Raw genomic sequence first — 26,740 nt, forward strand, 5'->3', positions numbered from 1 at the left:
TAAATTTCAGAATGGATTGTTTAACTAGCCTTCGCGGCGATTTTCATGTAATCCTGAAGAACCAGAGCATCATGTTGCTTCTGTTTCTGGGGAAACGACCTAAACTTTCTAGTGCAACACATTGTTGTTGGCCTCGCTCATCTTCTGTAAACATTTTTACGTGAAATTTTAGGTTTGCTTGTTGTGGAATCCATTTCATTTTTCTGATCAGCGATGGGCAGACTTTTGCAGGGAAACCATGAAGGCTCCTCATTTTTAAAACTATAGATGTCATTTTTGTCGTTTGCTGAAGCTGCTCCAAAACATGAAAATGGCATGGGTGACTTATATTTTGCTTTTCTTTGCAGGCCGGGTGATGATTGGAAGAGGACTTTAAAACTGCCTCCAAAGGATCTGAGAATCAAAACGTCTGTAAGTGTTCTGTGCACCAAAAATGACTTTTGTCGTAAAGTGCTTGAAGGTTAATATTTCAAATTCTTTGTGGATACAGTGATTGGCATCATCAAACTTGCCTTTATGACTTGTGAAAATAACGCGTAGCTTTTGGTGACGTTTATCATTTTGGCCTTCTGCTTTGCATGTGGTTTCCTAGGAAGGTTTGTTTTCCTTTTGCATTACGGGTTTCCCCATGCCCTCATTCCCGCCTCCCCTCCAATGATGCTTTTCCTGCCCACTTATATATTCTTGGGCATACTTTTGTAATCCTGTGAAATCGGGGATGTATGTTCCTTTGGAAACTTGTTGAACTCTGTTCACAGGCCATGGAACACTCGAGACAGTTCTGGCCCCTAAAACGTATACAAAAGGGCCACGTTTAGACGGATTCGTAGCTGGTGCATGTTAGAAGCTAGAACCAAGTATTTTTTTTATTTTATTATTTTGCAAAGCTGGTGCCTCTTTTGGAAGTTGTCGGTGTGAATTCTCATTTCTGTGCGCATTCCCTTCAACCTTAGAGACCCCCAGCTCTTTTGCAGGACTGAGGACTTTTTAATGTTTAACTCTGGAGTGAGATCTTTTCCTCACGCATGTGTTGTGACCTGATTTGTATTTTGTGTTTTCACTGTTCCGACAAACTCCATAGGCATCTGCTTTTTGTATGGTGGCACCCAGCACCTTCAGTGCAATGTCACTGAGAAATCCTTTAGATTTCTCTAAAGGTGTAAATGCGGTTTCTTGTGTGAACTACAGTTCCCAAGATTAGTAAAGTGCAATTGACTTTACTTAACTTTTCTCTTTGTAGGTCCAGGACAAACCATTTTATGTGGAGTGCTGGGGGGGGGGGTTACCTAGTAGCTTTCTATCCTACTTTCTCATGTAATATTTGTTACCCTCACTACTTTAAATGGCTGCTGGTAGTGGTTTACTTTTTTCTACCATTGTGCTTTTCTATCACAGGCTGAACCATCAGCATTTTGTCAAAATGGCCCCTGTCCACCACCCCCTTCCCCCAATTTTCCGTTTGTGAGGTCTTTCTTGGGTTTTACTCTGTGCATTGAGGCAGATTTGAGCCTTTTGTTTTTCTTGCCTTTGGCAGGCTTCAGCCCTGAAGGCCATCCCTGGCTCCAGTGTCTGGAAGGACAGGATGTGAAGGAGGGTGCCAAAACTCCCCTGTCCTTTGTCTCTAGGAATTCCTGAATGCAACTAGTCCCGACTGGCTGTTCTGAGCCACCCTGCTGTGTGATTGACAGCCTAGGCTGTGCATGAATGGGAGCAACGTGCTTAAAAGGAGAGGGTTTTGGGACTACAGGCAGTCGACCACTGGGAGAAACACCTGACTAAAACTGTGAACAAAGCTTGCTGCAACCTCCTGGAACTCTGAATTACCCAGTGAAGCCTTGCTGATGTGCTGAAATCCCCTTTCACCTCAACAGAGAAGCTCCGGATGGAACAACTTCTCCCCTTGGGTTAGTGGGACCGACTAACGCCACAGGACCACTACACCCGACTTGCTGTGCCTCCCCATTGCTTTGAAAGCCCAATTCCAGGCGTAGAGTGAAACGTCTGCAGGACCTCGAGTGGAGTGAAAGAAGGCCAACTGCTATACGTGTTCTGCATCAGTCCTGTTTGTTAATTGCTGAAACCGCGAAGTGCCGCTGAACCAAAAAGAGTCGGTAGCTGCCGACTTCCCAAATACCACGGCAGAAGCCCTCTAGACCTCCTCACTCTTGTCCCCATGACTGAGGCTCAGGAACAAGGGTATGCACTGCTGTAGGAAGACTGAATCCAGCTGGACCACTCTTCTAACCAGAGTTACTGTTTAGGCTTGGGGTACTTACCTCACTACCTGTACCTTTGCTTTTTTCACTTGGGAATTGCATTGGTATACCTTCTTTTCAAGTTGATTCCAACTCCCTTCTCACAGGGTTTACAGCTTGTGACCCTAAAGTGATTTTTCTTTTTCTCTGAACCTATATAACTTTGTGTAAAACTTGGATCTAAGAAATGCATCTAGATCCATAGACTGTGTGGCTGTCCTGGTTCACTGGAGACTCTAGACACTGTTGTCCCTCATAGGCGGTAACTTGCTTCATGGGTGCTTCTGGTAAAGGCTTATCTAGACTTTTGGAATATTTGGTTGTCCTCACATTTGTTGAGAAACTATTCTAACCTTTTTATTTACCTTAATCTTTGTTCTACAACCTCAGAATCTGCAAAGTTTTCTAATGTGATATATAAATGCTATTACTGTCCTTGTGATTGAAGTCACCTCAGGGTGTAGGAATTGTAAGATGCATATCCAAAGATTATCCACTAACTTGTTTTGATTCTTTACATTGTTACAGCAAATTGCCTTTTTAAAAAATGCTCATTTAAAAATTAATATGATCTTTCATTTGCATCGCGCTCGTACACAAGTGTTTCAGAGCACGACTAGGGAGGGGAACAGGGGAGAATACAACACAACCACGATCTTACTAGGCCCAGTGACCTTGAACGTGCAAGTGCATGGGGGGAAAAGGGGGGGGGGAGTGCATGGAAGAGGGAAGAGTGGAAAGTGCAGAGCAGAGGAGAGCAGATTAATAATAAAAATAGAAAATGGAGGCAATAAACTGTGGTAGTGCTGCCAACAAGTGCTGTTTTTAAAGCAGCAGACTGGGTAAGGCTTAAGTGCAGAAAAAGAAGAAAAATGGGGGCCTGTATGGGTACAGATACAGTGCCCAGTGCAAGGAGTGGCCAGGAGGCAGTGCAGGAAGGTGGCAGGGTGAGGGGGTACCTGGGCCCAGAGGGTGACCTAGTGCAAAGTGCCAAGAGCAGATCAGCAGGGGGAGCGAAGGCAGAACCAAAGAGGAAGGTCTCGAGGTTCTTCCGGAATCGGAGGTGGTTCTCCTCAAGCTTTACATTGGCAGGGAGGCTGTTCCAGAGGAAGGCCCCAGCTGAAGATGGAGATCTACCCCCAGCTTGTTTCTTTGAAAAACGATTGACCCGGAGGGAGTTGGACGAGCGAAGAGCTCGAGAGGGCAGGTATTTGCGGAGGGATAGCTGAAGGTATTTTGGACCCAGGCCCCAGGAAGCCTTGTGGGCAAAGCAGAGGGTTTTGAATGTAATCCTTGCATGCACTGGGAGCCAATGGAGAGATTTCAGGGCTGGAGAGATACGATCCCAGGGCTTGAGGCCAAGGACAAGTCTCGCAGCCCTGTTCTGGATAAGTTGCAGAGGGGGGAGAGTAGAGGCAGGTAGATTTAGAAAGAGGCTGTTACAATAGTCCAACCTATAGAGAACCAGAGCTTGGGAGACAGTGAGCTGAGTGAAGGAGAGGAACGGCACTGTACCTCTGAGGAGGTGCAGTAGGAAGTTTGACTTTTTAGAGACCTCAGAGATATGGGCAGAGAAAGTGTGGAGTCAAAGATGACCCAGAGGATCTTAGCCTCACAGGTAGGGGTAGGAGGAGTTTTTGTAACTAAAACCTTGAATGTTCCTTGGTTACTTGTATTTACGGATTTCAATTGTACAGCTCACATTTACTTCTTGAGATCGGCCTGGCTGCTCATTCACAATACCAACTTGTGTAGTACAGACCTATACCAAAAGGTGGGTTATCCAACACCAAGCATATAAGTGTTGTGGTGTTTCACAGTGTGACTGCACCAACTGTTAATTAACAAATACCATGTCGCTTCTGATGAGTTACCACAGCTCCCTAACAGCCAAATCCTCCCATGTGATCCACCCTCATAATACCACCCCCACGGTTGGGATCCGGTAGCTACTGACGTCCTCTGGCTACGTGGATGATCTTTGGCTGGGGAATCGGTGATGACTCCACAGGATTCATCACAGTAGCTAGTCTATGACACTGTCAGAATCCTATATCCTTGATCTCATGGTAGCTTGCCTGTCCTGCCTCAGTCTACGAAGGTAGCTGGCTTTTTGTCCCCACAGAAGAGATGATACAGCAACATCAAAGATGAGCTCAATCGGAGCTTCAGGTATGTATACATGCACCATTTTTCTGGATATCTGCCGCAGGCTAGGCTTTCCATCCATTAGAATGCAGCGACAACCTATGACAAAATTCAGTCTAGCTGGAGCCTTAACGTTTTAGAGCTTACTCGCACTGGACAACACCGATGCCATTGGTATAAAGCGACAACCTACGACAATTCCGGTTAAGCGGGACACAAGTCTCTTGCACTAACAATCGTGACCACCCTCAGCCCCCACATGCTTGATCTTTTGGGTTGCTTAGCAGAGCCCAGCCAGCCCATCCAATCTCTAATCTTTGCCAAATGCACACGTTCTAAACCTCTGAGAATTTCCCATACTCTGGACTGCGGTCCCTGAGTTTTCCCACAACAAGTGTGTTGATACTATAGTAATGGTAAAATGCGCTATATAAATGACAATTACGACAAGGTGGACAACTTTGCTGTCTAAATCCTCCTGCTTGTATCTTCAAATGGCTCCACCCGCAATGGGTATAACCTTTTTTGTGGTTTATAACGTAGCAAATAGAATTGTATATTGTGAACTGCCCACCTTGACGTCCAATTCATGTCCTAGTCTGTCATTTGCGAAAGTTGGAAAATCAAATGACAACCAAAAATCTACATTTTTTTTCTTTCCATAACAAAGAGCTAGAGTGGCAGTCTAGGAGCAGTTTTTGGACATGCAAGCCTTCAGTTTCAGCATGTTCATAATTAAAGGTCTGGAAACGTAAATGGACCTTGGATTTGGAAGAAATTTTTAAGGCTGTTCCCATAGGTCTTTAATCAGAGATACAGATGTAATGCATTAACCATATTGTTGTAAACCCTGTGCCACACAGCAGCATGGTCATTACTTTTTATTTCAATGCAGCTGGATTTTCTTTTCCTATAAAAGGGCACTGGGTACTTGGGACGTAAGGATTCCGTTCTGGGAATTTGGTTTATTTGTAGGAGTGTGATTAGATTGTATACATATAGATTTTGTCTTGCCATTAGGCATCAGGCAGCTATGAAAGGGCGTTTGGTAGCTGTGAAATTTGGAAATATCTAAACCTCCCTTATCCCCCACACCTCTGCACTTGTCTAGTTTCTGAAGGATAACTTTAATGTACGAGAAATATGGGATGAATTCATTAAGGAAAGGGCCCTTCCGATTATCTGACATGGTATAATTGAGTGAGTCGCTTGAGGGATTGTTTTGTCCAATGAGGATGAGATGTTGGCTTTTTCTCTTTTTGGTGGTGTTGAAGGTCTGGCTTTTTTTTTTCCCTGAACATTCTCACTGGAGCAAGAGAACATGGCATTTTAGGCGGGGCCTCTGTAAACCAGAGTTGATGACTGGTTCTCTATTGCAGTTGGGTTTAGTGTTTGACTTGGGGTGAAAAATGTGTAGTTCAAAGTGTTGGTTGCCTTTGGCATGAATGAGAAGTCTATACCTAGTACACAATTTTTTGTAATCCACAGAATTTCAACCGCCAATGGCCAGTACATATTTTGTGGCCTGGTTTGACTTGTTTTGGGTAGACTGACCTATGAACATGCTAAAGTATCAAGTTGATTTACGGTGAATGTGATAATGCGGGATAAGATTAAAAGATGTTATGCATACTTTATTTTTAATGTGTGGCCTCAATCATCAGTGCTCAAACTGCTTGTGATTAAAATACGCAGGCGGTAGATGCTAAAGAACTGTTTTCTCATTTTTAGGTTGAGTTATTAAAAATGTGATACATTTTCATTTGACCGTTGGGTTTCAAAGAAAGAACATGACACTTTGTGCTGTACACTTTCTTTACCCAGAGCTATGATCTTGGATATAGGTGCTTGTTTGGCTTAGTGTATGAAGAGGTCTAATTGAATAGTATCTCAACTGGATCTGCACACTTTTGTCTTGTTACTCCTGTTTTGAAGAGTTGATGTAAGAGAAGTGTCAATCAAATTTTGTTTTATGTAAAATTTCTAGACTGCATTTGATTTGCATTGTGACATGTTTTTTCTAATGCGTGTTTAGTTTGTAGTTGATTCAAACCTAGTCTGATACAAACTGAGGGGTGGGGGAGAAGTATGGTAGATTAGTGGGTCAATATTTAGTACTCCAATAGGTGTACCATACGGTACCTCCCTGCAAACCCCCATGCAACAGTCTGTCCTTTTCTCTGCATCAGGCTGGTAAAGAGCCGTCGGTGGCAGTTGCCCATTTCACAGTAACAGGTTTAACAGGTTGCCCAAAGAGCTATTCCTTCGGACTGCACACCTTTTGCATATTCTGTTTAGGGAGGTTGCATGTCCCACGCAAGCCACTACCGCCCCCCCTGTTCACTACTGCAGACGTGAGCACAAGAAAAACCCAATGTGAATTGCGGGAGCCAGAAGAGGGTCTTCACGGAAGAGTCTAAAAAAAGGTCAACCCGCAAAAGATGTCTTTCGCTTTGGTAAACCCCCCAGAGGAGTCTACCAAGGTGCAAGTCCCACATGGCTTGCAGGCATAGGTGAGTTAAAGTGTGCTGGAGGCACAGACAAAGGGCTGCTCGAGACCAAGCAGGCAAAGGGCCATGTCACAATCTCCGAAAAGACACACCAGGCCCTTTGAGCTGCCTGACTGTCATGTTACGTAAGCTACATCTGGGACGGGACAACCATGGCAGGTGGGTTCACACATGGCCTTTGAGGAGTTGCATGACTCTGGCTCTCCTTTGACAATCTGATCACTCCACCAAGGCTGGCCGAATACTTAATGAATACCGTTCAATAATGTTCTACAAGGCTCAGGACCTGGGTACCCCATTTCACTGTTCCTTTAGAGCAGGCCCACGGTGGCTCAGACATCACATCTGCTCAGGAATCTATAGGACACTCACCCAGGCGCTGCTCCGTAAGTCACAAAAGGGTGAAGAGGAAGATCAGGAGGCAACATAATTCATCTGGATCTACCAAGACGCAGGGTGTGGGACATAGTGCACCCCTCACCCATCTTCCATCCTTTGGAGTCATGGTACTTTCTGAAATGTTAAGCAGGCAGGCCGAAAGAGTTAGTATCCCGAAGCAGCAGCCTGAAACATCTGGGAAAAGTCACATAACGTGCCAAGTATTAAATGGGACTCCTTCTACAATCAGGAACCAACAGAAGAACTTTGACAGACCCCTCAGCCCAGTCCACGCTGGTGTCGGCAGCATTAGAACAGGGAAAGGCACCAACTGGGGTCTCGGCTAAAGCAAGAACACCCCCAGGAAGAGAGGAAAGGGTACAAGATGTGCTTGGAAAGGTTTATTTGAACAGTGTGCTGCATCATTCGACAGGCAGACTGATCCTTGCTGTATGCAACAACAAACCGGCGTGAGATGCGAGTCGTTGATGGAAGACATGACACTTGATGAATTTTTGGGGTGGGCTTTGGAACGCCAAGACCTAGCAAGCAAATGCTTGAGGTTGAAGCCACGCTCATAGACTCTGCTGCCAGAGGCATGTGCTTGGGCATTGTTTTGCATAGAGGGGCCTGGCTGAAGAGCCTACAACTTGTGATTTCCACAAAAAGGTCCAGGCTTTGCCCTTCTATGGGATAAACCTTTTCCATCCAACCAATGAGTTTGTGAAGGAAAAAGCTCAGTCTCACACAAATCTAGTCTTATTTCCAGACCTGCACAGAAGAGTGGTACTCGTGTAGCAGCAAAAACCACTGGAGTAGAGGTTTTAGAGGGTTCCTCGCTCACAACCAGGGCAGTGACCGAAGGGGCCAAGCCTCAGGGCAGCCCCCAAGAAAACCCTTTTTTGCAAACCACGCTGACACAGGCTGACAAACCTAAAGTTTGGCACTCCTGTGGCTCAGCAACATACAACTGTAGGTGGAATGATTGCCCTAGTTACCAGCTCAGAGTTCGATGACCTGAAACCCATGGACTTTGCCAATAATGCATTCAGACTTTCGGCTTCCAATTACTTCACCCGAGGTCGAGCAACCAGCAGAGGGAGTCCTCGCAGAAGTCCTCACGTGACGCCCCTCTGCTAAAATGGGAATTCCACCGCAGACCGATGTAGTCACCCGGGCCAAGAAGGATTTGCTCAAGCACCACTTTGTCCAGCCGGTCAATCGACGCTTGGATGCAAGTACAGGCAGATGGAGGGGGGGTACTTCTTGCTATCGGCCCATCCTCAGCCACACTCCTCAGTGATCGCTGCAGCATCACTATACTCCAAGCCTCAGTCGTCCTCCGCGATGCTGCTAGGCAAGGAGAAGATCTTGGAGGCGTACGGGAAGAAACGCTATTCCAAAGCGTCCTTGCATCTTCGTCAGGTCCACGCCGATGCCATGCTGGCTGCCGCTAACCAGAGATTGTGGCGGAAATTGCGGATTTCCTCCCATTGTTTCCTATGCAGAGACAATCGCGTTTTAAGGCGGGACTGGCTGAGGCCATGCTGGTGGCATAGGACATCATGGAGTCCACAGTGGCTTACATTGACGACACCTCTGGCTGGGCCATCTGCATCGCCACAGACATAAGAACAGCCTGGCTCCGTGCAACAAAATGTAACCCGGATGTTCAGGAACGCATATTAGACCTGCCGTTCTAGGGGAGTGACCTCTTCTCATCCACCACGGATGAGGAGTTGGACAAAAAAAAAGGCTCACAAACAGCCAAGTCTTTATCCATCCTGACAAAGACCATGCCCAAATTGTACACCCAGTCACAGCAGCGCTCCGATGAGGAGCATACATACGGAGGGTCCCGCGGCTTCCAAGAATGGAGGTCCAGGCAGCCGGACTGCTTGCCGACTCCACATTGGCGCAAGCAACAAAGGGGGTGGGCGGGGAGCAAGGGCTTTTCCCAGGACCCCCCCCTCCGCAACAGCCTCGGAGGGAAAGGGGGCATGACAGGCACCTCTGGGTCAGAGTGCCTCCAGTGGGTGGCAGGCTTGCTCTCCACGCACATTTCTGGTGCCAATATTTCACGGACCCCTGGATCCTCTCCATAGTATAAACGGGGTACCGTCTACCCATCCCAGCCTCTCCTCAAGTTGGGACAGCAACTCTTCTGGCGGAGATTCGATCGCTCCGAGAGCCAGGCTGTGGAGGAAGTCCCATCCTCCCAGCGAGGATTGAGCTTTTACTCCAGGATTTTCACCATGCAGAAAGAACCAGGCGGGCCTGAGCTGTGCTGGACCTTTCCACCCTCAACCTCTCCTAACCTCTACAAAAATTCAATATGGTTACGCCAGATTTTATAGCAGAGACATTGTGCAGGGGAGACTGGATGTGCTCCCTGGATCTGAAGGACGCGTATCTAAATGTCGCGATATGGCAGCACCATTGTTCTTTCCTACGGTTCAGGGTATGGGCTACCATTTTCAATACAAGGTCCTTCCTTTTGGCCTCGGCCCCCAGGGTCATTACCAGACTCATAAATACTGTGGCTGCCCTCCTCGGGGCCTCCATCTATCCATACCTCGACGACTGGCTCGTCAGGGCCTCATCGCCGGAAGCAGTTCATCACACTTCCTAGGCTCTTATGAACCCACTGCACGATCTGGGCTTTTTGCTCAGTCTCAAGAAGTCGCAGCTGCAACCCATGCAGAATCTGACATTCTTGGGCCTCATCTGGGACCTGTGCTCCGAGAGGGTGTTCCCTTCGGAAGGCAAGATCAGCCATCAAGAGGGCCAGTACTCGCTGTCTCAGCAGAGAGGTGACCTCGGCCTGGTGGTAACAGCACCTCCTGGGTCTCTTGGCAGCGGTTCTATTAGCGGTCCACACACAAGACTCAGGATGAGAGGATACAGCTGCACTTTGCGGCATCCTGGAATGAGGAGCGGGGCTCTTAATCCCAGATGAACGTTCCTCCATCTCTCCAACAGGACCTCACATGGTGGTCCATGGACTGCAACCTACGGACGGGCAAGCCCTTCCGTTCTCCCACCCTGCAGATCACCATCACCACGGACTCCTCACTCGAGGGATGGGGAGCCACTCTGGACTATCTTTCGGTCCACAGCACCTGGACCTGACACAAGCAGGAGTACCACATAAATTGGTTGTAGCTGAACGCCATCTGGATAGCACTCTGAGCATTCCTCCCACTTATCAGGGGAAAAGTTGTCCTCCTCCAGACAGACCCCAGATCCCCTCCACTGTGCAGACTGGCAATCTGCATGTTTGAGTGGGCCCTGGAAAACATCTTCCTCACAGTCCACCTTCCGGGGGAAGCCAACGTGGAGGTAGACAGGCTCAGCAGGTTGGTGGCAGAAAAATACGAGTGGCAGTTACACAACCTTGTTACTCGGGATCTTCAGCCGATGGGGTTGCCCCAAGATGATCTCTTTGCCACCTGGCACAACAAGAAGGGCCCTCAGTTTCCCTCCTGGAAGGGACAGGGCCCCGGCTCCCTGGGCAACGCATTTCAGAATAACTGGAACGGCATGACTGCTTACGCCTTCCCGCCCACTCCGCTGATTCAGAGTGCTTTGCAAGATCAAGGAGTCTCACCAGCTCAACATCATTCTAATGGCTCCATGGTGGCCAGCCAGGCTATGGTTCTCGGAGCTGCTCTGCCTCGGAGAAGCCTCTGATTCACCTCCAGAAGGGCCCAGCACATCATCTGGCGAAGAAGGGGGGCAGGGTCATCCACCCCGCGCCACAGAAGCTAGCCCTCACTGCATGGTTCCTGAGCAGGTGACGCTAAGGCATCTCAGCCTCTTGCAGGCTAATCTGGAAATATACGGCGCAAGGCTACCAGTGCCCAGTAGAAGAGTAAATTGACCACGTTCTACCACTGGGCAGCCTCCAAGGAAATCAACCCTCTAGCATGTACTCTGGATAACGTGCTCTCCTGCTCGGCGCACCTCGGCCACTCAGGCGTGCAGGTGGACACCTGCTGCAGCCATCGGGGGATACAGAAACTCTGAGTAGGAGTTTTTCCTCTTCGAACCCAATTGTCGAGACATTTGATGGGTCTCGCCAGGCTCTACCCACCCACCCATCAAGAGACCGCACCCCGTGTGGGACCTTAATATAGTCTTGGGTGCCCTGGCGTACTAACCTATGGCGTAGGCCGACATCCGGCTTGTCACCATTAAGACTGCCTCGTTAGTCTGCCTCACCTCGCAGAATCTGTGCAATCCAGGCGCTGGTCGCCTCTGAGCCATACACTACGTTTCACAAGGACAAGGTAGTCCTACAGACGCACCCAGAATTCCTACCAAAGGTGCCATCCGCGTTCCATGAGAACGAAGAAATCATGTTGCCCACGTTTTTTGCTGAGCCCAAAGACGAGGCAGACTTCTGCATTGCCTTGATGTCGGGCGTGCCCTGAAATTTTACCTGGACCGGACCAAGGACTTCCGCAAGTCAAACGCTCTTTTTATCATCTTTGGAGGATCAGTCAAAGCCGGGGTATCAGCCTTCCATAGCCTGTTTGATGGTCTTGGCCATCAAAGAAGCCTACGAGGGACCGCATAAGCCACTGCCGGCCAACATGCATGTCCACGCGGTCAGAGCCAAGGCAACAGCCATCGCTTTCTAGCAGCATGTCCCCTAGCAAGTCATAAGTAGGGCGGCTACATGGGCCACTCCTTCGGCTTTCTGTAAACACTACTGTTTGGATGCCAGTTCTAGAGCGGACGCGCCTTTCGGACAGGCGGTTCTTAGAAACCTTTTTGCTTAAGGAGGGTCTCCTCTCCACCCTGGGGCTAAACTCGGGTGTACATCGCCCATGCAGTATGGAGGAAGGGGGACGGGGCGTAAGAGTAATTGGAAGTTACTCTCTGTAGTGACTAACCTACTCTTAGTCCCCTTTCCTCCATACGTCCCAACAAACTCCCCCCTAATAAAACTGGTGTCATTAGGCAATGTTAAAACTATTGTCGCCGCATCTATGGGGACTGTGGTATGGCGCCGGAGGGCGGAGTCAGGGCAGCGCTTGCTCCCAGGGCCAAACACCTGCGTGCCTCTAAATTTAAAGGGGAAGGTATTTTTCTGGTGAAAAAGGTTGTCTCCTGTCCCTTGGAAGGGACGCCCATGCAGTATGGAGGGACTAAGTCACTACGGTGAGTAACATAATATCTTGCTTAACAGTCACCATCTTCGCCTTGCTTTCATTACTTTCCTTTCGAATGGCATAGGTCTGCCGGCAAACCTTTTCCTTTCCCTGGCCTTACTGTTTTCATTTGGTGCTGCTTTGCAGTTGTCTACTTTGCTGTATTGGCTCAGTGTGCGCCTGGTCAAGTGCAGGCTTGCTACTGGTCCTGTTTCTTCGGGGTGCGGTTCCTGTAGCATTTCACATCCTCACAGCAAACCAATGGCACCTCCTTCTCTTCTCTCTGAAGTCGGTTTGGCCATTCTGCTGTCTGCGACCACACGTCTTCCTTCCGCTTGGATTTCAGTTGCGTTGCTGACCTTTGGGCAGACCCGCGTCTGCAGCTTTCTCTGTACTTTTCCTCTCGACTCTCTCCTCCGCTTCACCACTGTCAGCTCGGTTCAATTTCCTGTGCCAATTACCTCCTTCTCCAGCATTGGATCTTTCATGGATTCACATGCTGTGAATATTTCCTGTTGTCGGGCTGGGAAAACCTTGGTAACCTTAACATAGTGTTTTCCTATGGAAAACTTCGACACGGAGTGTCCTATTGATGGCTTTTTTTTTTGTGCCTTAGGCTGCACCAATAGGACGTTTAGTATAAATAGCCCTGCCCCCGCGGCTTCCCTTTGTCTCCAAACTGTTAGGATCACCTTGTGTTTTTTCTCGAGGAAAATTGCTCTTCTACACGTGCTTTCGCTGGTTTTCTTTCCAGGCCCACTGTCCTCATTGGGCCCGAAGAAATCATTTTGACCGTGTGCGGCCTAAGAACGTCTCCGACAGGGATGGGCATGCAGACTGTCTTTATTGCCTATATCCAATCATTCCGCGGACAACTGTGGTGTGTCCAAGCTTCTCCCAGAAGACGTTTAAGGACCACAATCGGTGGTTGATTTGCTGGCTAAACAAGGGGACTTGCCTGGGTTCGGAGGTTGGATCTGCCCATGGGGGCAAGTCCTCTACCACGGCGGAGAAGGTGTCTTAACTCCAGAGGGCGCGAACGGCGGAACCCCGCTCTAAGAAGCAGTGCTGGGCTGGTGTTGGAGGTGGAGGAAAGGTGGGCGGGGAGAAGTCTGGCACCAGGTCGATGCATCAGAGTAGTGGGTCGGGCGGTCTCTCTCAGGACAAGGCTCCCAGGGTTGGAAAGTCGAAGGGCGTGACTTCCAGGCCAGAGACGTCGGCGACGCTGTCACACATGCCCGCAGCGTCTGATAAGGAGAAGGCGAAGTCTCGAGCGTTCTCAACAAAGCGCTTATGTCTAAGGACCAGCACCGTTCCTCTTGAGGCCGCGAGTCTTCCACGTATCGATCGAGCTCCACGTCCAAACGGTCCACTTCCACGGCCAGGCCGGTGGTTGCCTTGGTTCTGTCGCCAGGGGCTTGTCTACAGAAGTCCCTCCAATGGTGGTGGTGGTGCCCTCTCTTCCTTTGTCAACCGTGGTGACTGCGCTGTCGTCGACTGCATTGGATTCGTTGACCACGGCAGCAGGTGCATAGTTTATTTCAGAGGTGCCATGGCATTCTGGGTCTGGTCTTGGGCTGTTGCTCCCGTTGGAGATTCTGCAGCAAGACCCCATGATGTACGACTCGGACTAAGTCCGGAAGAGAAAAGTCATCTGTTTTTCGATCCATCGACATTGGGTCTGCAGCTGGCAGGGCTGTCCACGTCGGTAGGCCCGAGTGCTGTTCCACCGCAGTACCCATTGCTGAATCAGCACTCGTTGCTGTCCATGCAGGTGCTGACCACGCTGCAGTCACTGTTGGGGCAGTTGGATGCATGGCTCCCAGTCCCGCTGAGCCCAGTGGGTCCCGTGGAGAAGGAGGTGCGGGTTGTGCTGCGACGGGATGAGCGTGTGGGTGCCCCTCACCCATGCTTCCCTGCTTACATCGCCTATGGTTTGGCTGCCGGTGCAGTCTCTGGTTGGTTTCACCCCTCCCCAGACACATCCTGAAGAAGGGAGCTGGTGGATTCTGATGGTGTTCCATGTGACACTGTCGGTGGTGTCGTCACCCAGGCATGCGTATACCTTGGGTTACCAAGCAGCCCAGCTCAGCCGTCTCCACCGTATGATCTCAGCGCTTTTAATGTAATGATGGCCAAGGCTTGTCAAGAGTTTGGCCTTACTCCAGCGGAGTAGCCAAAGGACTGTTTTTATTTTTGTTTGATCACACGGGGAAGAGGCGGAAGGCTGTTTTCTGTCCCATTTTAGACCACGTGTGGCAAGAGGGGCTGCGCATGATGCACCATCTGTTCTCGGAGCCTGTGCTCTAGGGCCGCTTGGAGATGTTTAAAGCGCCAGTCTTCATCCAAGTGCCTCGCGTCACAACCTACACGAGTTGGTGGTGTCGGAGGCGGCTGGTCGTAAGGCGCGTAGTCAGCACAAGTATGCGACGCAGGATGAGTTTGGCAAGAAGGTGCTTATGGTGGGGGCTACGGCAGTCAAGGTGGCCAACTCTTTGGCCATTATGGCTCGATATGACAGTGAGATGTGGCACCAGTAGTCTCCACTCTTGGATCATCTGCCTGAGCAACAAAGGAAGGAGGCAATGCCGCTGGAAGCCTACTACCACAGCATTAACATTGCGGTGGACCTGGCAGTCCGGATTGAAATAGTACAATGGTGTGGTTCTCAGCGGCCGGCCTGGCTGCGCTGTACTGATTTCCGGCCTGATGTGCAACACAAAGTGGTAGACATGCCATGTGAAGGGGAGCAGCTTTTTGGTGCAAAAATTGATGAGGCGTTGAAAGGGATGAAGGAAGACTCGGATACAGTGAGGTCACTGGGCACGCTGCAGATTGGATGCTCTTTTCACCCCTTTTGTGCATTTCGAGGAGCATCTGGGAATGCCAGATTTCCAGGCTCCCGTGACGGGGCTACGGTTGCCCCAGTTATTCCTTCCAAGGGTTCAGACCTTCTTTCCAGTCCGCTAAGAAGAGGAAGGACTTTCAAGCACAGCAGAAGTGGTCTGGTGGCCTCGGCTAGTAGAGGCTGGCAATCCAAGCCTCAGCAATGACTGCCATATAGGCAGTCAACTAGGGGGCAGGGTGGTGCACTATGTTGACGAGTCACATTTAATTACGATGGACAGATGAACGCTGGATGCAGTACACTAACACTCGGAGTTTTCGCACTCGCAACTCCCTATTCCACCAGTGAAGGTGTTGCAGCAGCATCTATCAGTCTTGCGGCAGGAGGTGCGTCTGATGTTGGAAAAAGGGGCGATCGAACCGGTCCTGTTGTCGGAACCTGGACAGGGGGGGGTCTACTCCTGGTATTTTGTAATCCAAAAAATAAATGAAAGTGGCACCCTATTCTGGACCATTTGGCTGTAGCTGCAGCGCCTGAAGTTCAAGATGCTGATGGTCCAGCCAGGAGAATTATTGGTGTCGTTGGACCTAGAGGACACCTACTTCCACATCATGATGCTTCCCATACATTGCATGTTCCTAAGGTTCGTGGTCGGCGACTGTCATTACCAGTTTCGTGTTCTCCCATTTGGCCTCAAGTCGGCTCCCAGAACCTTCACCAAGTGTCTGGCTCCGGTGGCTGCCTTCCTTTGCAGGGAAGGGCATCATGTTTACCCATACCTGGACGATTGGTTGTTCAGGGCCGCGTCTCCTCAAAGGACGTCAGTCTCTCCAGGTAGCAATGCTCCAGTTACGGTGTCTCGGCTTTGCAGTCAACTTCGACAAGATTTTGCGGACGCCATCCAGGGGACTTTCCCTAGGGGCCCAGTTTCACACGGAAGCTCAATTTGGTGAAGCCATTGGTCGACCGAATACAAAAGCTGATCTCCAGAGCAGCCTTGTGGGGGCCAGGAACGTCTGTCGCGGTCCGATGGTTAATGTCTCTTTTCGGATCCATGGCATCCTGCATTCCTCATCCCAAATACCAGTGCGGAGTTTCTTGCCTCCAGGTGGTCGCAGAGCCTCGACTATGGTCCGACAAGGTGGTTGTCTCCTGGGCTCTGGCAGAGGCCCTCCGGTGGTGGACTCCAACATTGTGAGGGGCATGCCGCTGGTGGAGCTGCAATTTCGAAACACAATCGTGATGGCCGTGTCCCAGGTGGGTTGGGGTGCGCACCTCGACCAGTATCCGGTTCGGGGCTTGTGGACTGTGAAGGACACCAAGTACACTGTGCTCTTGTCTTTTCTGCCTCTCGGTCAGGGTACAGTGGTTCGCGTTCTGACAGACCACACCACCACAATGTTTTACTTGCGCAAGCAGGGTGGTACGCACTCACGCTCCTGTTTCGGGAGGCTCAGGCGTTCTGGCATTGGGCCATTGCTCATGGGATTCACATCACTGCTTAACATTTGCCAGGAGTGCAGAATGTTCAGGCGGATGCTCTTCGCAGGGACATGGGTAAGCTGCACGAATGGCAACTGAAGGATGCCCAGGTGGCGAGAATGTTCAGGAAATGGAGGAGGGAGTGTCTCCCCCTGCAGGACTTGTTTGCCAACCCTGACAAGCAGTGCCTGCTTTCTGCCAGCAGGGTGGCTCATCCACTCTAGGGGGGGGACACATTCTCATTCCCATGGACAGGCCTGCAGGGTGATCCTGGTGGCCCCATTTTGGCCCTGGCAAACTTGGTTCTCGGATCTACTTCACCTTGCGATGTACAACCCGCTTCATCTGGGATCGGAGCTGGATCTGCTATCCAAGACGACGGAAAGGTGTGGCATCACCCGATTTCTGTCTTGCAGCGTGGCTCCTGACCATTCTGAATTTGGACATCTAGAAATCCTGCAGGATTGCTGTCTGATCTTGGCTGCAGCAAGGGCACCAGCTACCAACGTGTCAGAGTTGAAAATGGACTCTGTTCTGTGCCTGGTGCGCAGAGCAACGACTTGCAGCCATTAGAGGTGTCACCAGCTCAGCTTCTGCCGTTTCTTCTACTGCTGGTGAAGGGTGGGTTGTCATCTTTGATAAAGGTCCATCTGGCAGTCATCTTCAGGTTCACGAGACGGCACAACTCCTATGCCTCTGTTCAGTGACAGATTGGTCAGCCACTTCCTCAAGGGCCTTTTCAGGACATTTTCCCCTAAAGTGCCATCTGAGTTTCACAAGAACTCTACAATTGCCTTGCCTACTTTTTTCACTAAGGCTACCACTCCTGCAGAGAGGGCTGCATTCCTTGGACATTATGAGGGCGTTGAAGTTTTAGCTCAACGGGACTAAAGTCTTCAGGCAGTCGAGGCACCTGTTTGTGGCGTTTGGCCCATCCAACAGAGGGCAGTCTAATTTCTAAGCAAGGACTTTCCCATTCTAATGGTTTGTTTCTCATGCCTATTTTCATGTTTCTTACTGTGACCTGGGGTTCTCCAGCATGGGGTCTGGCATGGATTCACATGCTCATGAAAATTCCCCGTCAGGCTGGGAATCCTCGGTAAAGAAAAAATCAGTTTGGTTTCTGATTGGTCTTTCTTAGTAGTAACCAATCACTGGTCTCTGGGTCATTCTGCCCCAGCCAATGATTGCCCTCTCCCTAAGCCACGCCCCTGGCAGCCATCCTCTGATTTTTCCCACACGTTCAAGTATTGGGAGTCCTTGTGCTTTAGCTCTCAATTTTAATGAGTTTTGCGAATTTTTTTCTCTAGTTTAATCACTTTTTTCAGTCAATCGAGCCTCAAGCTCCACTGTTTCTACTTCCGATTAACGGGGACCTGTTTCGGAACTGTCTACGCCCCTCACGGGTGAAGTTTCGTCGAGCTACGCTTCTTGGAGGATTCCAGAAGATCTGAGGCCTACCTCGTGGACATGGCCCAGGACAAGGGAAGCTCGACAACCGGATCCAAGCTGATGAACTGCCCTGGATGCGGATTACAGAATGTTTTCAAGGAGGAAGAGCATTCGAGATGTCTCTACTGCCTTCATGAAGACAAAATGCACATGGAGGAGGACTGCGTTTTGCAGGAACATGTCAGAGCGGACCATGAAGGATCGGCGTATCCGCCTCACCAACTGGCTGGAAGGAAAGAGCACAGCAGGTGAGCAGAGGGCCGAGCGGTCTTCCAAGTCCTTTGAGGGCGCTCCGGCGACGGGGGCCCAACAGAAGGCAAAGCACCGGAAGCGCCGAAGGGTCGGGCTCCTTGGCTGCAAGGCAGGGCGTGCTTTCACCAACGCCATCAACCACGTGCCAAAGCTCTGGCTCGGAAGAGAAAATCTGAGAACCCGGGTAAGCTTCTGGAGGAGCCCCGGTCGATCTCAGACAGCCGAGCGGGAGGGAGGCGGTGACCCTCCCCCCAAGGTGAAGGCCTCAAGCGCACCCAAGGTGGTGAAGGCACTGATTCACCCGGCAAAGGCCTCTATCGAGGGAGTTGTGGCGGCCCTGGCAAAGCCAGTGGAGGCGACCTCGGGGGCCCAGCGTTTCCTGCCACCACGGAGGGAATCCTCTTTTCAACCCATCGATAAGACCCCCATGAAGACCCAGGTGGAAAAAGAGGGGGGGGGGGCCGGTGGCCATAACGGACACTGACACGGATGCAACCTCTGAGCAGGAGCTGGTTGAAGTCGTGAAAGGCCTCAAAAGGTTCGAGGAGGTCGATCCCACGGGAGGAAACCCGAGGAGGCGGACCAAGAGCAACGGTGGCACTGATGAGGCTCCCGTAGAGGAACAACCAGTGCCCGAGCCTCAGGACAGCTCAGCGGCTATTTTGATGGCAATCCAAACCTTATGCACAGAGATGAGGACAAGATTGCCCTTCACCCCAACGGACGACCCAGCAGAACCGGGCCCGTCGGGAAGCCCTCCAAACAAGCGGAGGAGAGTTCACCCCCCCCGCCCGCCTTTCAGCCCTCGCAGCCTGCTCAGCCTTCTGCTTCCCCTAATCCTCGGGATGACACGAACGCGGATACGGCCACAATGGGGACGGATGACGGTGGTGACCGGATGGGCCTTCCATCACCACCCTCATAGGCCTCCCCGCCCGACGAAATGGGCTCCTTCCATGCAATGCCATGATTGCCAGGGCATCCAAGCTCTTTCAGCTCTGCCCTGAGGAACCGAAGAAGGAAGGTTTCCTCTATCAGCGCAAGAGGAAGACTGTCCTAGCAGTACCATTGATTGAAGATATCTCGGAGGAGGGACTGGCTCTCCTGAAGAACCCGCCCACTACACCTGCCAAGAAGAATCGTTACAAGAAGAAATACCGGGTCCCCGATTCCGCCCCTTTGTGCCTTAGGGCACAGCTGACCCCGGATTCGGTCGGCGGGGGCATCATCCTCAAGTTCGACTTCCCTACCGGATGGTGAGGGAAAGAAGCTGGATGCCATGGAACGACGAGTCGTCTCGTCTGCGACGACAATGCGGTCAACGCTCTAGCGATTGTGGCCCGCTACGACGGGGAGCTGTGGTACAAGATCGCTCCCCTACTGGACTTCCTACCGGACGACAAGAGGTCAGAGGCCCTGGAGATCCTAGAGGAAGGTGAGGTGGAGTCGGACCACGCCATAACGCTGGCCACGGATATCGCTGACACCGGATTCGGCCAGTTGGGCAACCGGCGGCGGCTCCTCGACATACCGCCCAGTGGCCCGCACCTCATCACAGGAGGCTTACAGAGGACACGGCAAGTCGGGAGTACCTCGTCGCCAAGGCCGCCTCCAAGCAGTACTGAACCGGCCGTAGCGTCGGGCCCCCACCAGAGCACCCTGGTGGGAGGCCGGCTGGCGAAGTTCGTGAGCGTGTGGGAGTCCATCTCCACCGACGATGGGTGCTGGATCCCTGGCCCACGGGCACACTGTAATTTCAAAGAAAGTGCTCCCGCCTTCCTCCCGTGGCCAGGAAGGAAAATCACGTCCCTCAACTGCTGTTGGAAGTAATGGCGATGCTCAAGAAGGGTGCCATCGAGCTCGTCCCGAAGAGGCTCCGGAGTATACTCGAGGTACTTCCTCGTCAGAAAGAAGACAGGCGATTGGCGACCCATTCTGGACCTGCGGCGGCTGAACAAATACATCAAGGCACAAAAGTTTAGGATGGTCGCCTTCCAGCACATGCTGGGACAGCTGGAGGAGGGTGACTTCCTATCGTAGCTGGACTTGGAGGATGCTTACTTCCACATCCCCATTCTAAAAGGAAGTTTCTCCGATTCGTAGTCCAAGGGCGGCACTACCAATTCAAGGCCCTGCCATTTGGGCTGATTCCGGCACGCGGGGTGTTTACCAAGTGACCTGCGGGGATGCACGTCTACCCCTACCTGGACGATTGGCTCATCCGTGCAAGGACAAGCGAACTCGCCGTCAAACACACGGCAGAGACCGTCCAACTTCTCACGGATCTGGGCTTCTCCATCAACTACTCGAAATCCCACCTGGTCCCGTCGCAGGTCGCACTGTTTCTGGGTGCCAAGCTCGATACAGTGGCGTGATTGGCCTCTCCGGAGGAGAGGACGAAGACCATCTTGGGCAAGGTGCAGCGCCTGCTGGCCGCAGGCGTGGCCCGAGTGAGATCCATGAAGTCCCTGTTCGGAATGATGTCCTCCTGCATCTACCTGGTGTGCCTGTGCAGATTACGGATGCGCCCTCTACAAGAGTTCCTCGACACCCGTTGGATACAAGCGACGGGCAGCTTCGAAGACAGGATCCCGCTGAAGGTTTTCTGCCAAGCGATCTGATGGTGGGGCAACCACGCGCATCTCGGGGCGGGCAAGGACTTTCAGACCCCGGTACATCAGGAGATGGTGACGATGGACGCCTCCCTGGAGGGATGGGGAGCGCACACCGGAGATTGCATGCGAGAGGCCTTTGGCTCCTGGAAGAGAGGTCACTCCACATCAACATCCTGGAACTCAGAGCAGTGTTCTGCACCCTCAGGTCTTTTCTCCCATCCCTCAAGGACAAGGTGGTGAGGATCTTCACCGACAACACCACCACGATGTTCTACATCCGGAAGCAGGGAGGAATTAGATCCCCCAACCCAGTCCAAGGAGGCCCAGGATCTGTGGCGCTCTGGGCCGTCCCCCAGGGAATGTTTCTGGTGCCCTTCCATCTAGCAGGAACAAAGAACGTCATCGCTGACTCACTCAGCAGGGAGCTGCGCTCTTGCCACGAGTGGGAGCTGCGTCAGGATCAGGTGGATCGACTTTTCTAACGATGGGGCAAACCACAGATCAATCTGTTTGCGACAGCGACGAACTCCAAGTGCCAGAGGTTCGCCAGCAGGTTTCCCCAGCCGAAGAGCATGGGCGATGCATTCATTCCCCTGGGACGGCCTGTTCCTATAGGCGTTCCCTCCGTTGCCGTTGCTGCTCCGACTCATCAACCAACTGAACAGGTCCCGGTGCAGGATGATCCTCGTCACACCGGCGTGGCCAAGACAGATCTGGTTCCCAGACCTTCTGGACTTGTCAGCGTCCCCCCCCCCCCCCCAGGCAGACTGTCGACGGACGCAGATCTTCTCTCCAGAGAAGGTGACATCCTCCATCACGACCTGGAGTCTCTGAACTTGCAGGCCTGGCTCCTGCAGCACTAGAGTTTGGAGGATACAATATCCCGGCAGACTGCAAGGAGGTGCTTGCAAAGGCCAGGGCGGCCTCGACTCTAGTGCTACGGACACAAGTGGAAGAGGTTCTGTCTGGTGCACCGATTGACCCTCTGCAAATTACGGCCCCACAAGTGCTGCTGTACCTACTGTCGCTGGCCAAGGCGGGGCTAGCTCACGCTTCCATCAAGATCCATCTTGCATCAATTTCGTGTTACACCAGAACTACGGGACGGCCATCCATGTTTTCTCATCGCCTGGTGAAGGAATTTATGAAGGGACTGTTCCGATCGTTCCCGCCGGTGAAGGCTCCGGCCCCGGCATGGGAGCTCCACATGGTGCTGACCAGGCTCATGGGGCCGCCATTCAAGCCTCTGCATTCGGCACCATTGAAATTTCTGTCGTGGAAAACGGCGTTCCTTGTGGTCATCACGTCCGCACGACAAGTGGGAGAGATTCAGGCCCCGTCTTCCAAGCCTCATACTTGACTTTCCACGAGACGAGGGTGGTGCTGAGGACGCACCCCCTTCATGCCCAAGGTGCCATCGGACTTCCACCTCAACAAGCCCTTGGTGTTGCCAGTTTTCCTCCTGTCGCCTTTGTCGCCGGCCGAGAGGACTTTGCACTCGCTGGATGTAGCTAGAGCGCTGAAGTTCTACGTGGACCACATGAAGAGTTTTCAGAAGACATTACAGCTTTTTGTGATCTTTGGACCTGTGAATCGAGGGAAGGCCCGCTCGGAGGCTTCCATTTCCAGATGGGTCTCCAGCTGCATCATGCACTGTCATCGGTTGGCAAACCGACTGTTGCCCGGCCGTCCGAGAGCCCATTCGACCAGAGCAATCGCTGCTACGGCGGTCTTGTCTGGTGTGCCCCTGCTGGACATCTGCAGGGCTGCTATGTGGCGGTCGACGCACACCTAAATTAAATTCGTCTGCGTCGACCGGGATTCCAGGGAGGAGTCCAAGGTCAGCCAAGCAGTCTGCGCAACCTGTTTGCCTGAAGGTGGGCCTGGTGAGGAGGTAAGAGTTGCTTAATGTTGAGTTTGTGTAATGCTCAATGTTGAGCCTTGCCACCTTCTGTGGTTGTGCATGTGTATACTGCTATGGATTCTTATATTCATGAGCATGTGAATCCATGCCAGACCCCATGCTGGATAAGGAGCAAGTTACTTACCTGTAACAGTTCTCCAGCATGGATTCACATGCGAACCCTCCCTCCTACCCCTCTGCGGCTCTTCACTTGGTCACACTGTCAATTTATGTGCTACCAAATCTGAGGATGGCTGCCAGGGGCGGGGCTTAGGGAGAGGGCAGTCATTGGCTGGGGGCAGTATGACCCAGAGACCAGTGATTGGTTACTAAGAAAGCCGGATCAGAAACAAAACTGATTTTTTTCTTTACCGAGGATTCCCAGCCTGACGGGGAATATTCATGAGCATGTGAATCCATGCCAGACCCATGCTGGAGAACAGTTACAGGTAAGTAACGTGTTCCTTTTGGTTGCCTGTCGTGCACCACCATTGTCCTGCTGCTATGTAATCTATTCACAGCATGTGAATCCATGAAGGATCCAATGCTGGAGATGGGAGTAGTTTCTTACCTGTAACTCCCTTTCTCCAGCGTAGATTTCTTTCATGGATTCACATGTGCCCGCCGACCATCCCTGCAGGCAACCCTTGGTTGGGTTTGCCTCTACTTTAGGAGGTTAAAATCTGAAGGAAAGCCGCAGGGGTGGGGCTATTTATTGGTGCAGCCTAAAGTCGATGGGGCACTCAGTGTCGTAGATTTCCATAGGAAAACAGTAAGGTTTTCCCAGCCTGACTGGAAATATTCACAGCATGTAAATCCATGAAAGATACCAAAGCTGGAGATATGGAGTTACAGGTAAGTAACTACTCCCTTCCCAATTACTGAACCCTTGCGTTTGACACTGTCTTAGAAATCCACATTACTCCTGTTCTTCCTCTTGTCAGTGGCCATAGTTCTGCCTTTTGAATGGCATTGAGGGAGTAACTGCTGAACGTCATTAGGAGTAGTCTTTATTACTCCTGGTCTCTTCCCTGTGTCAGTGGCTGTAGACTTTCCTCTCAAATGATATTGAGGAAGTGAACAATGAGCTACATTGGGGGTGGTCATCTTTACTACTCCTGGTCTCTTCCTCATCTCAATAGTTTGTAAGTGGTTCTTATTGGTATTCTAGGGGCACTGGTGGGGACTAAAGACCTACTAAAATGTTGGGGAAGGATATGACACTATGCCATAATAGTCTGGGCAATCGAGGGGACATCTCTGAAAGGGAAGGGGGAAGTGGGCGGGGGGGAGAGGAGGGGATTGTGGGTATGTGGTTTCTTCTTTCCTTTAACCATGTCTTAATTTTCCAACATATACTCCCACCCCACCGGTGGTCTTCCCTCATAGACTCCCCCAGCCATTGTCGAGAAGCGGCTGCTGTCCCCTGGCCACGTAGGATGAAGTGGCCTCAGGGAAAGTATTGAGGGCATTGCTAGGTTTATCACACTAGCCTGGATTAGTAGTGGGTTGCTTTTACAGTTTCAGCCCAGTTTTGGGCGGCCATATGATGCTGTACATGTGACTCCTGTAGTGGAAGTTATTTGCGGACTTCCCACCATTTCCCCCTAGGTCTGACATGAAGGATCAGTTTCTTGTGTTCCGGTGCCTTCATCCTGGTTACACTGGTTGTCGGGAGTGCAAAACACAGGCAACCCCTGAAATACTAAAGAACACTTACCTTATTAAATTTGTTGAAATATTTGGAACCCTCGCCAACGTAAATATACTTGCCTGCAAACTCATTCTGGTGAGAAGCATTATGGCTCCTGTGGGGATTGTACTCCTGAACTTGGAGGAATTGACTTGTGACTTGTTTTTATTACTGCACTTTTAATGCATTTATGAACTATGGTGAATGTGTACTTGTTTCTGATGCTTGTTGTTCTGCTTAGAATCACATGCTGTATATATAGTCCGACATCCAGTGGTAACCGCGAGTATTGCATCTTGTCTTTCGGCGACCGAAAGGGGAAGTCGGCATAGGCGTGTCGGTAACACTATCCCTATCGTGACATGTAGTGTTCCCAAAATCCCTCACGTGCCGAGGTCGCTCAGATTGTTTTTTTCCTGGTCACCTTATTGCGCAGCTCTTTTATAAGAGGAAATTGTTATATCCTTGTCTATTGACTTTGTCGATTTTCCCCCTGATAGTAATTTTGACGATGCTTCCTGTGCTACGCCGAAGACAACATGGGATTTTCAACACACAAGACTACACAATAGGGAGAGTGAGGATGCGGTGGTCATATCCTTTCAGCTATGTCGCTCCTTTTTCCCCCCTTTGCCCTCTAGGTCTAGTCACTGCTTTGATTACCTTTCGCCACCACTTTGATGCTATGGAAAGGACACCATTTAGGTTTTGTCCCTTTTGCAGGGCCGGATATCCTTGGAAGGACCAGCACAATAAGTGCAATAATTGTCTACCCATTGACCATGACAAAGCGCGGTGCGCGGCCTGTTAACTCCTGCACCCTAAAACTCTTAAGGAGCGCCGCGGTGGGCCGCCTACGGCATGTCGCAGGCTGGATCTTCTCCCCTCCCGCCCCCCCACCGCCGCACCTGCTGAAAGTGCAGGGGTACTAGTGATGACTAGGCATCCATGCCGGATGCCATCTACCTCACCACTGACTCCTCTAGGTCTGCCACGCCTGCCCCTGACCCCACTAGGCCTGACGCAAGTCACGCTAAGGGGAAAACACCCGGCGACATCAGTGTTCAAGATCGCCACACGAACTCACAACCCCAACACTGGTTTTGACATTTCTGCCGAAATGGGTGAAGGCGCCAACAGGACCGCCTAAAATTTCGACGGAATCCTCTGATCTTCAAGATCAACAGCCTTCCTTGCATCCACAGCAGCGTCTTGCGACTGGGCCTTCAAAAAACAAGAGCGCTACCTCCAAACCACATTCGGCCGTCGAAGCGCGCTTGGCTGACTCTCCGATGCCCTCTAAGGCCCCGGTAGGGGAAAAATCTACTGCTAGGCCTACTAGTCATACGGCATGCCCCACTTCGCCGAACATCGCTGATAGCATCGCTAGGATTGCTTCGGCAGTGGGCTGGTAGCTAAAGACACTACGAAGCGTAAAGAGCAGGCCGCGGACATGTCGAAAGACACGTCACAACACCCCGATGCTCAAGGGGACTACAAGGAGAGTCTGGGGCCTTTGGCTAGCTCTATAGGCAACAATTTCGACGGCATAGGGAGGAAAATGAAAATTTTCCACCCTTGGACCCTTCTGGTTCATCTAAATGGACCAAAGAAAAATTTGAAGGGTGCATGGACCGTTTGGAAAGGTTTCTCATTTTCAGAGCAACCTACCCCCAAGAGACCTCCGGAGGACCCTCCATTTGTGCCAGTTTCTAAATTTCCTAGACATTTTGGACCTTCTCGAGCATTTCACTTCTATCCACCCAGAAGATGAAATCCAGATGGACACTTATCAGGACCTTTATGAGGAAGAAGATGCTACCTTCCTACATGACTACACTGTGGATGACCAGACAGATCCCACGGAAGGCTGGGAAGACACTCGCCAGGTTGAGACGGCCTACCAGGACACGGATGTCCTATGTTTGGATTCCCCTCTCTCCCTCACCTCTGGCCCGCCAGGCTTCCCCGGTGGACGATCAGATGGCATTCAATGCCATTTTAAGGAAGGCCGCAGATTATTTTAAAATCGCCACCCAGGAGGC

General features: G+C 51.2%; 1 protein-coding gene across 1 annotated transcript in view; it reads left to right on the forward strand.

Annotated features, from left to right (window-relative positions):
- The window catches only part of DDX6 (DEAD-box helicase 6), a 451,657-nt gene that overhangs the window by 63,737 nt on the left and 361,180 nt on the right, over positions 1–26,740 (forward strand). Inside the window, exon 3 of the mRNA XM_069614407.1 lies at positions 348–411. Coding sequence (XP_069470508.1) covers positions 348–411 — 64 coding nt within the window. The remainder of the gene's footprint in view (positions 1–347; positions 412–26,740) is intronic.

This window comes from Ambystoma mexicanum, chromosome 9 (assembly GCF_040938575.1).
Source record: "Ambystoma mexicanum isolate Mex_15411 chromosome 9, UKY_AmexF1_1, whole genome shotgun sequence".
NCBI lineage: Eukaryota > Metazoa > Chordata > Amphibia > Caudata > Ambystomatidae > Ambystoma > Ambystoma mexicanum.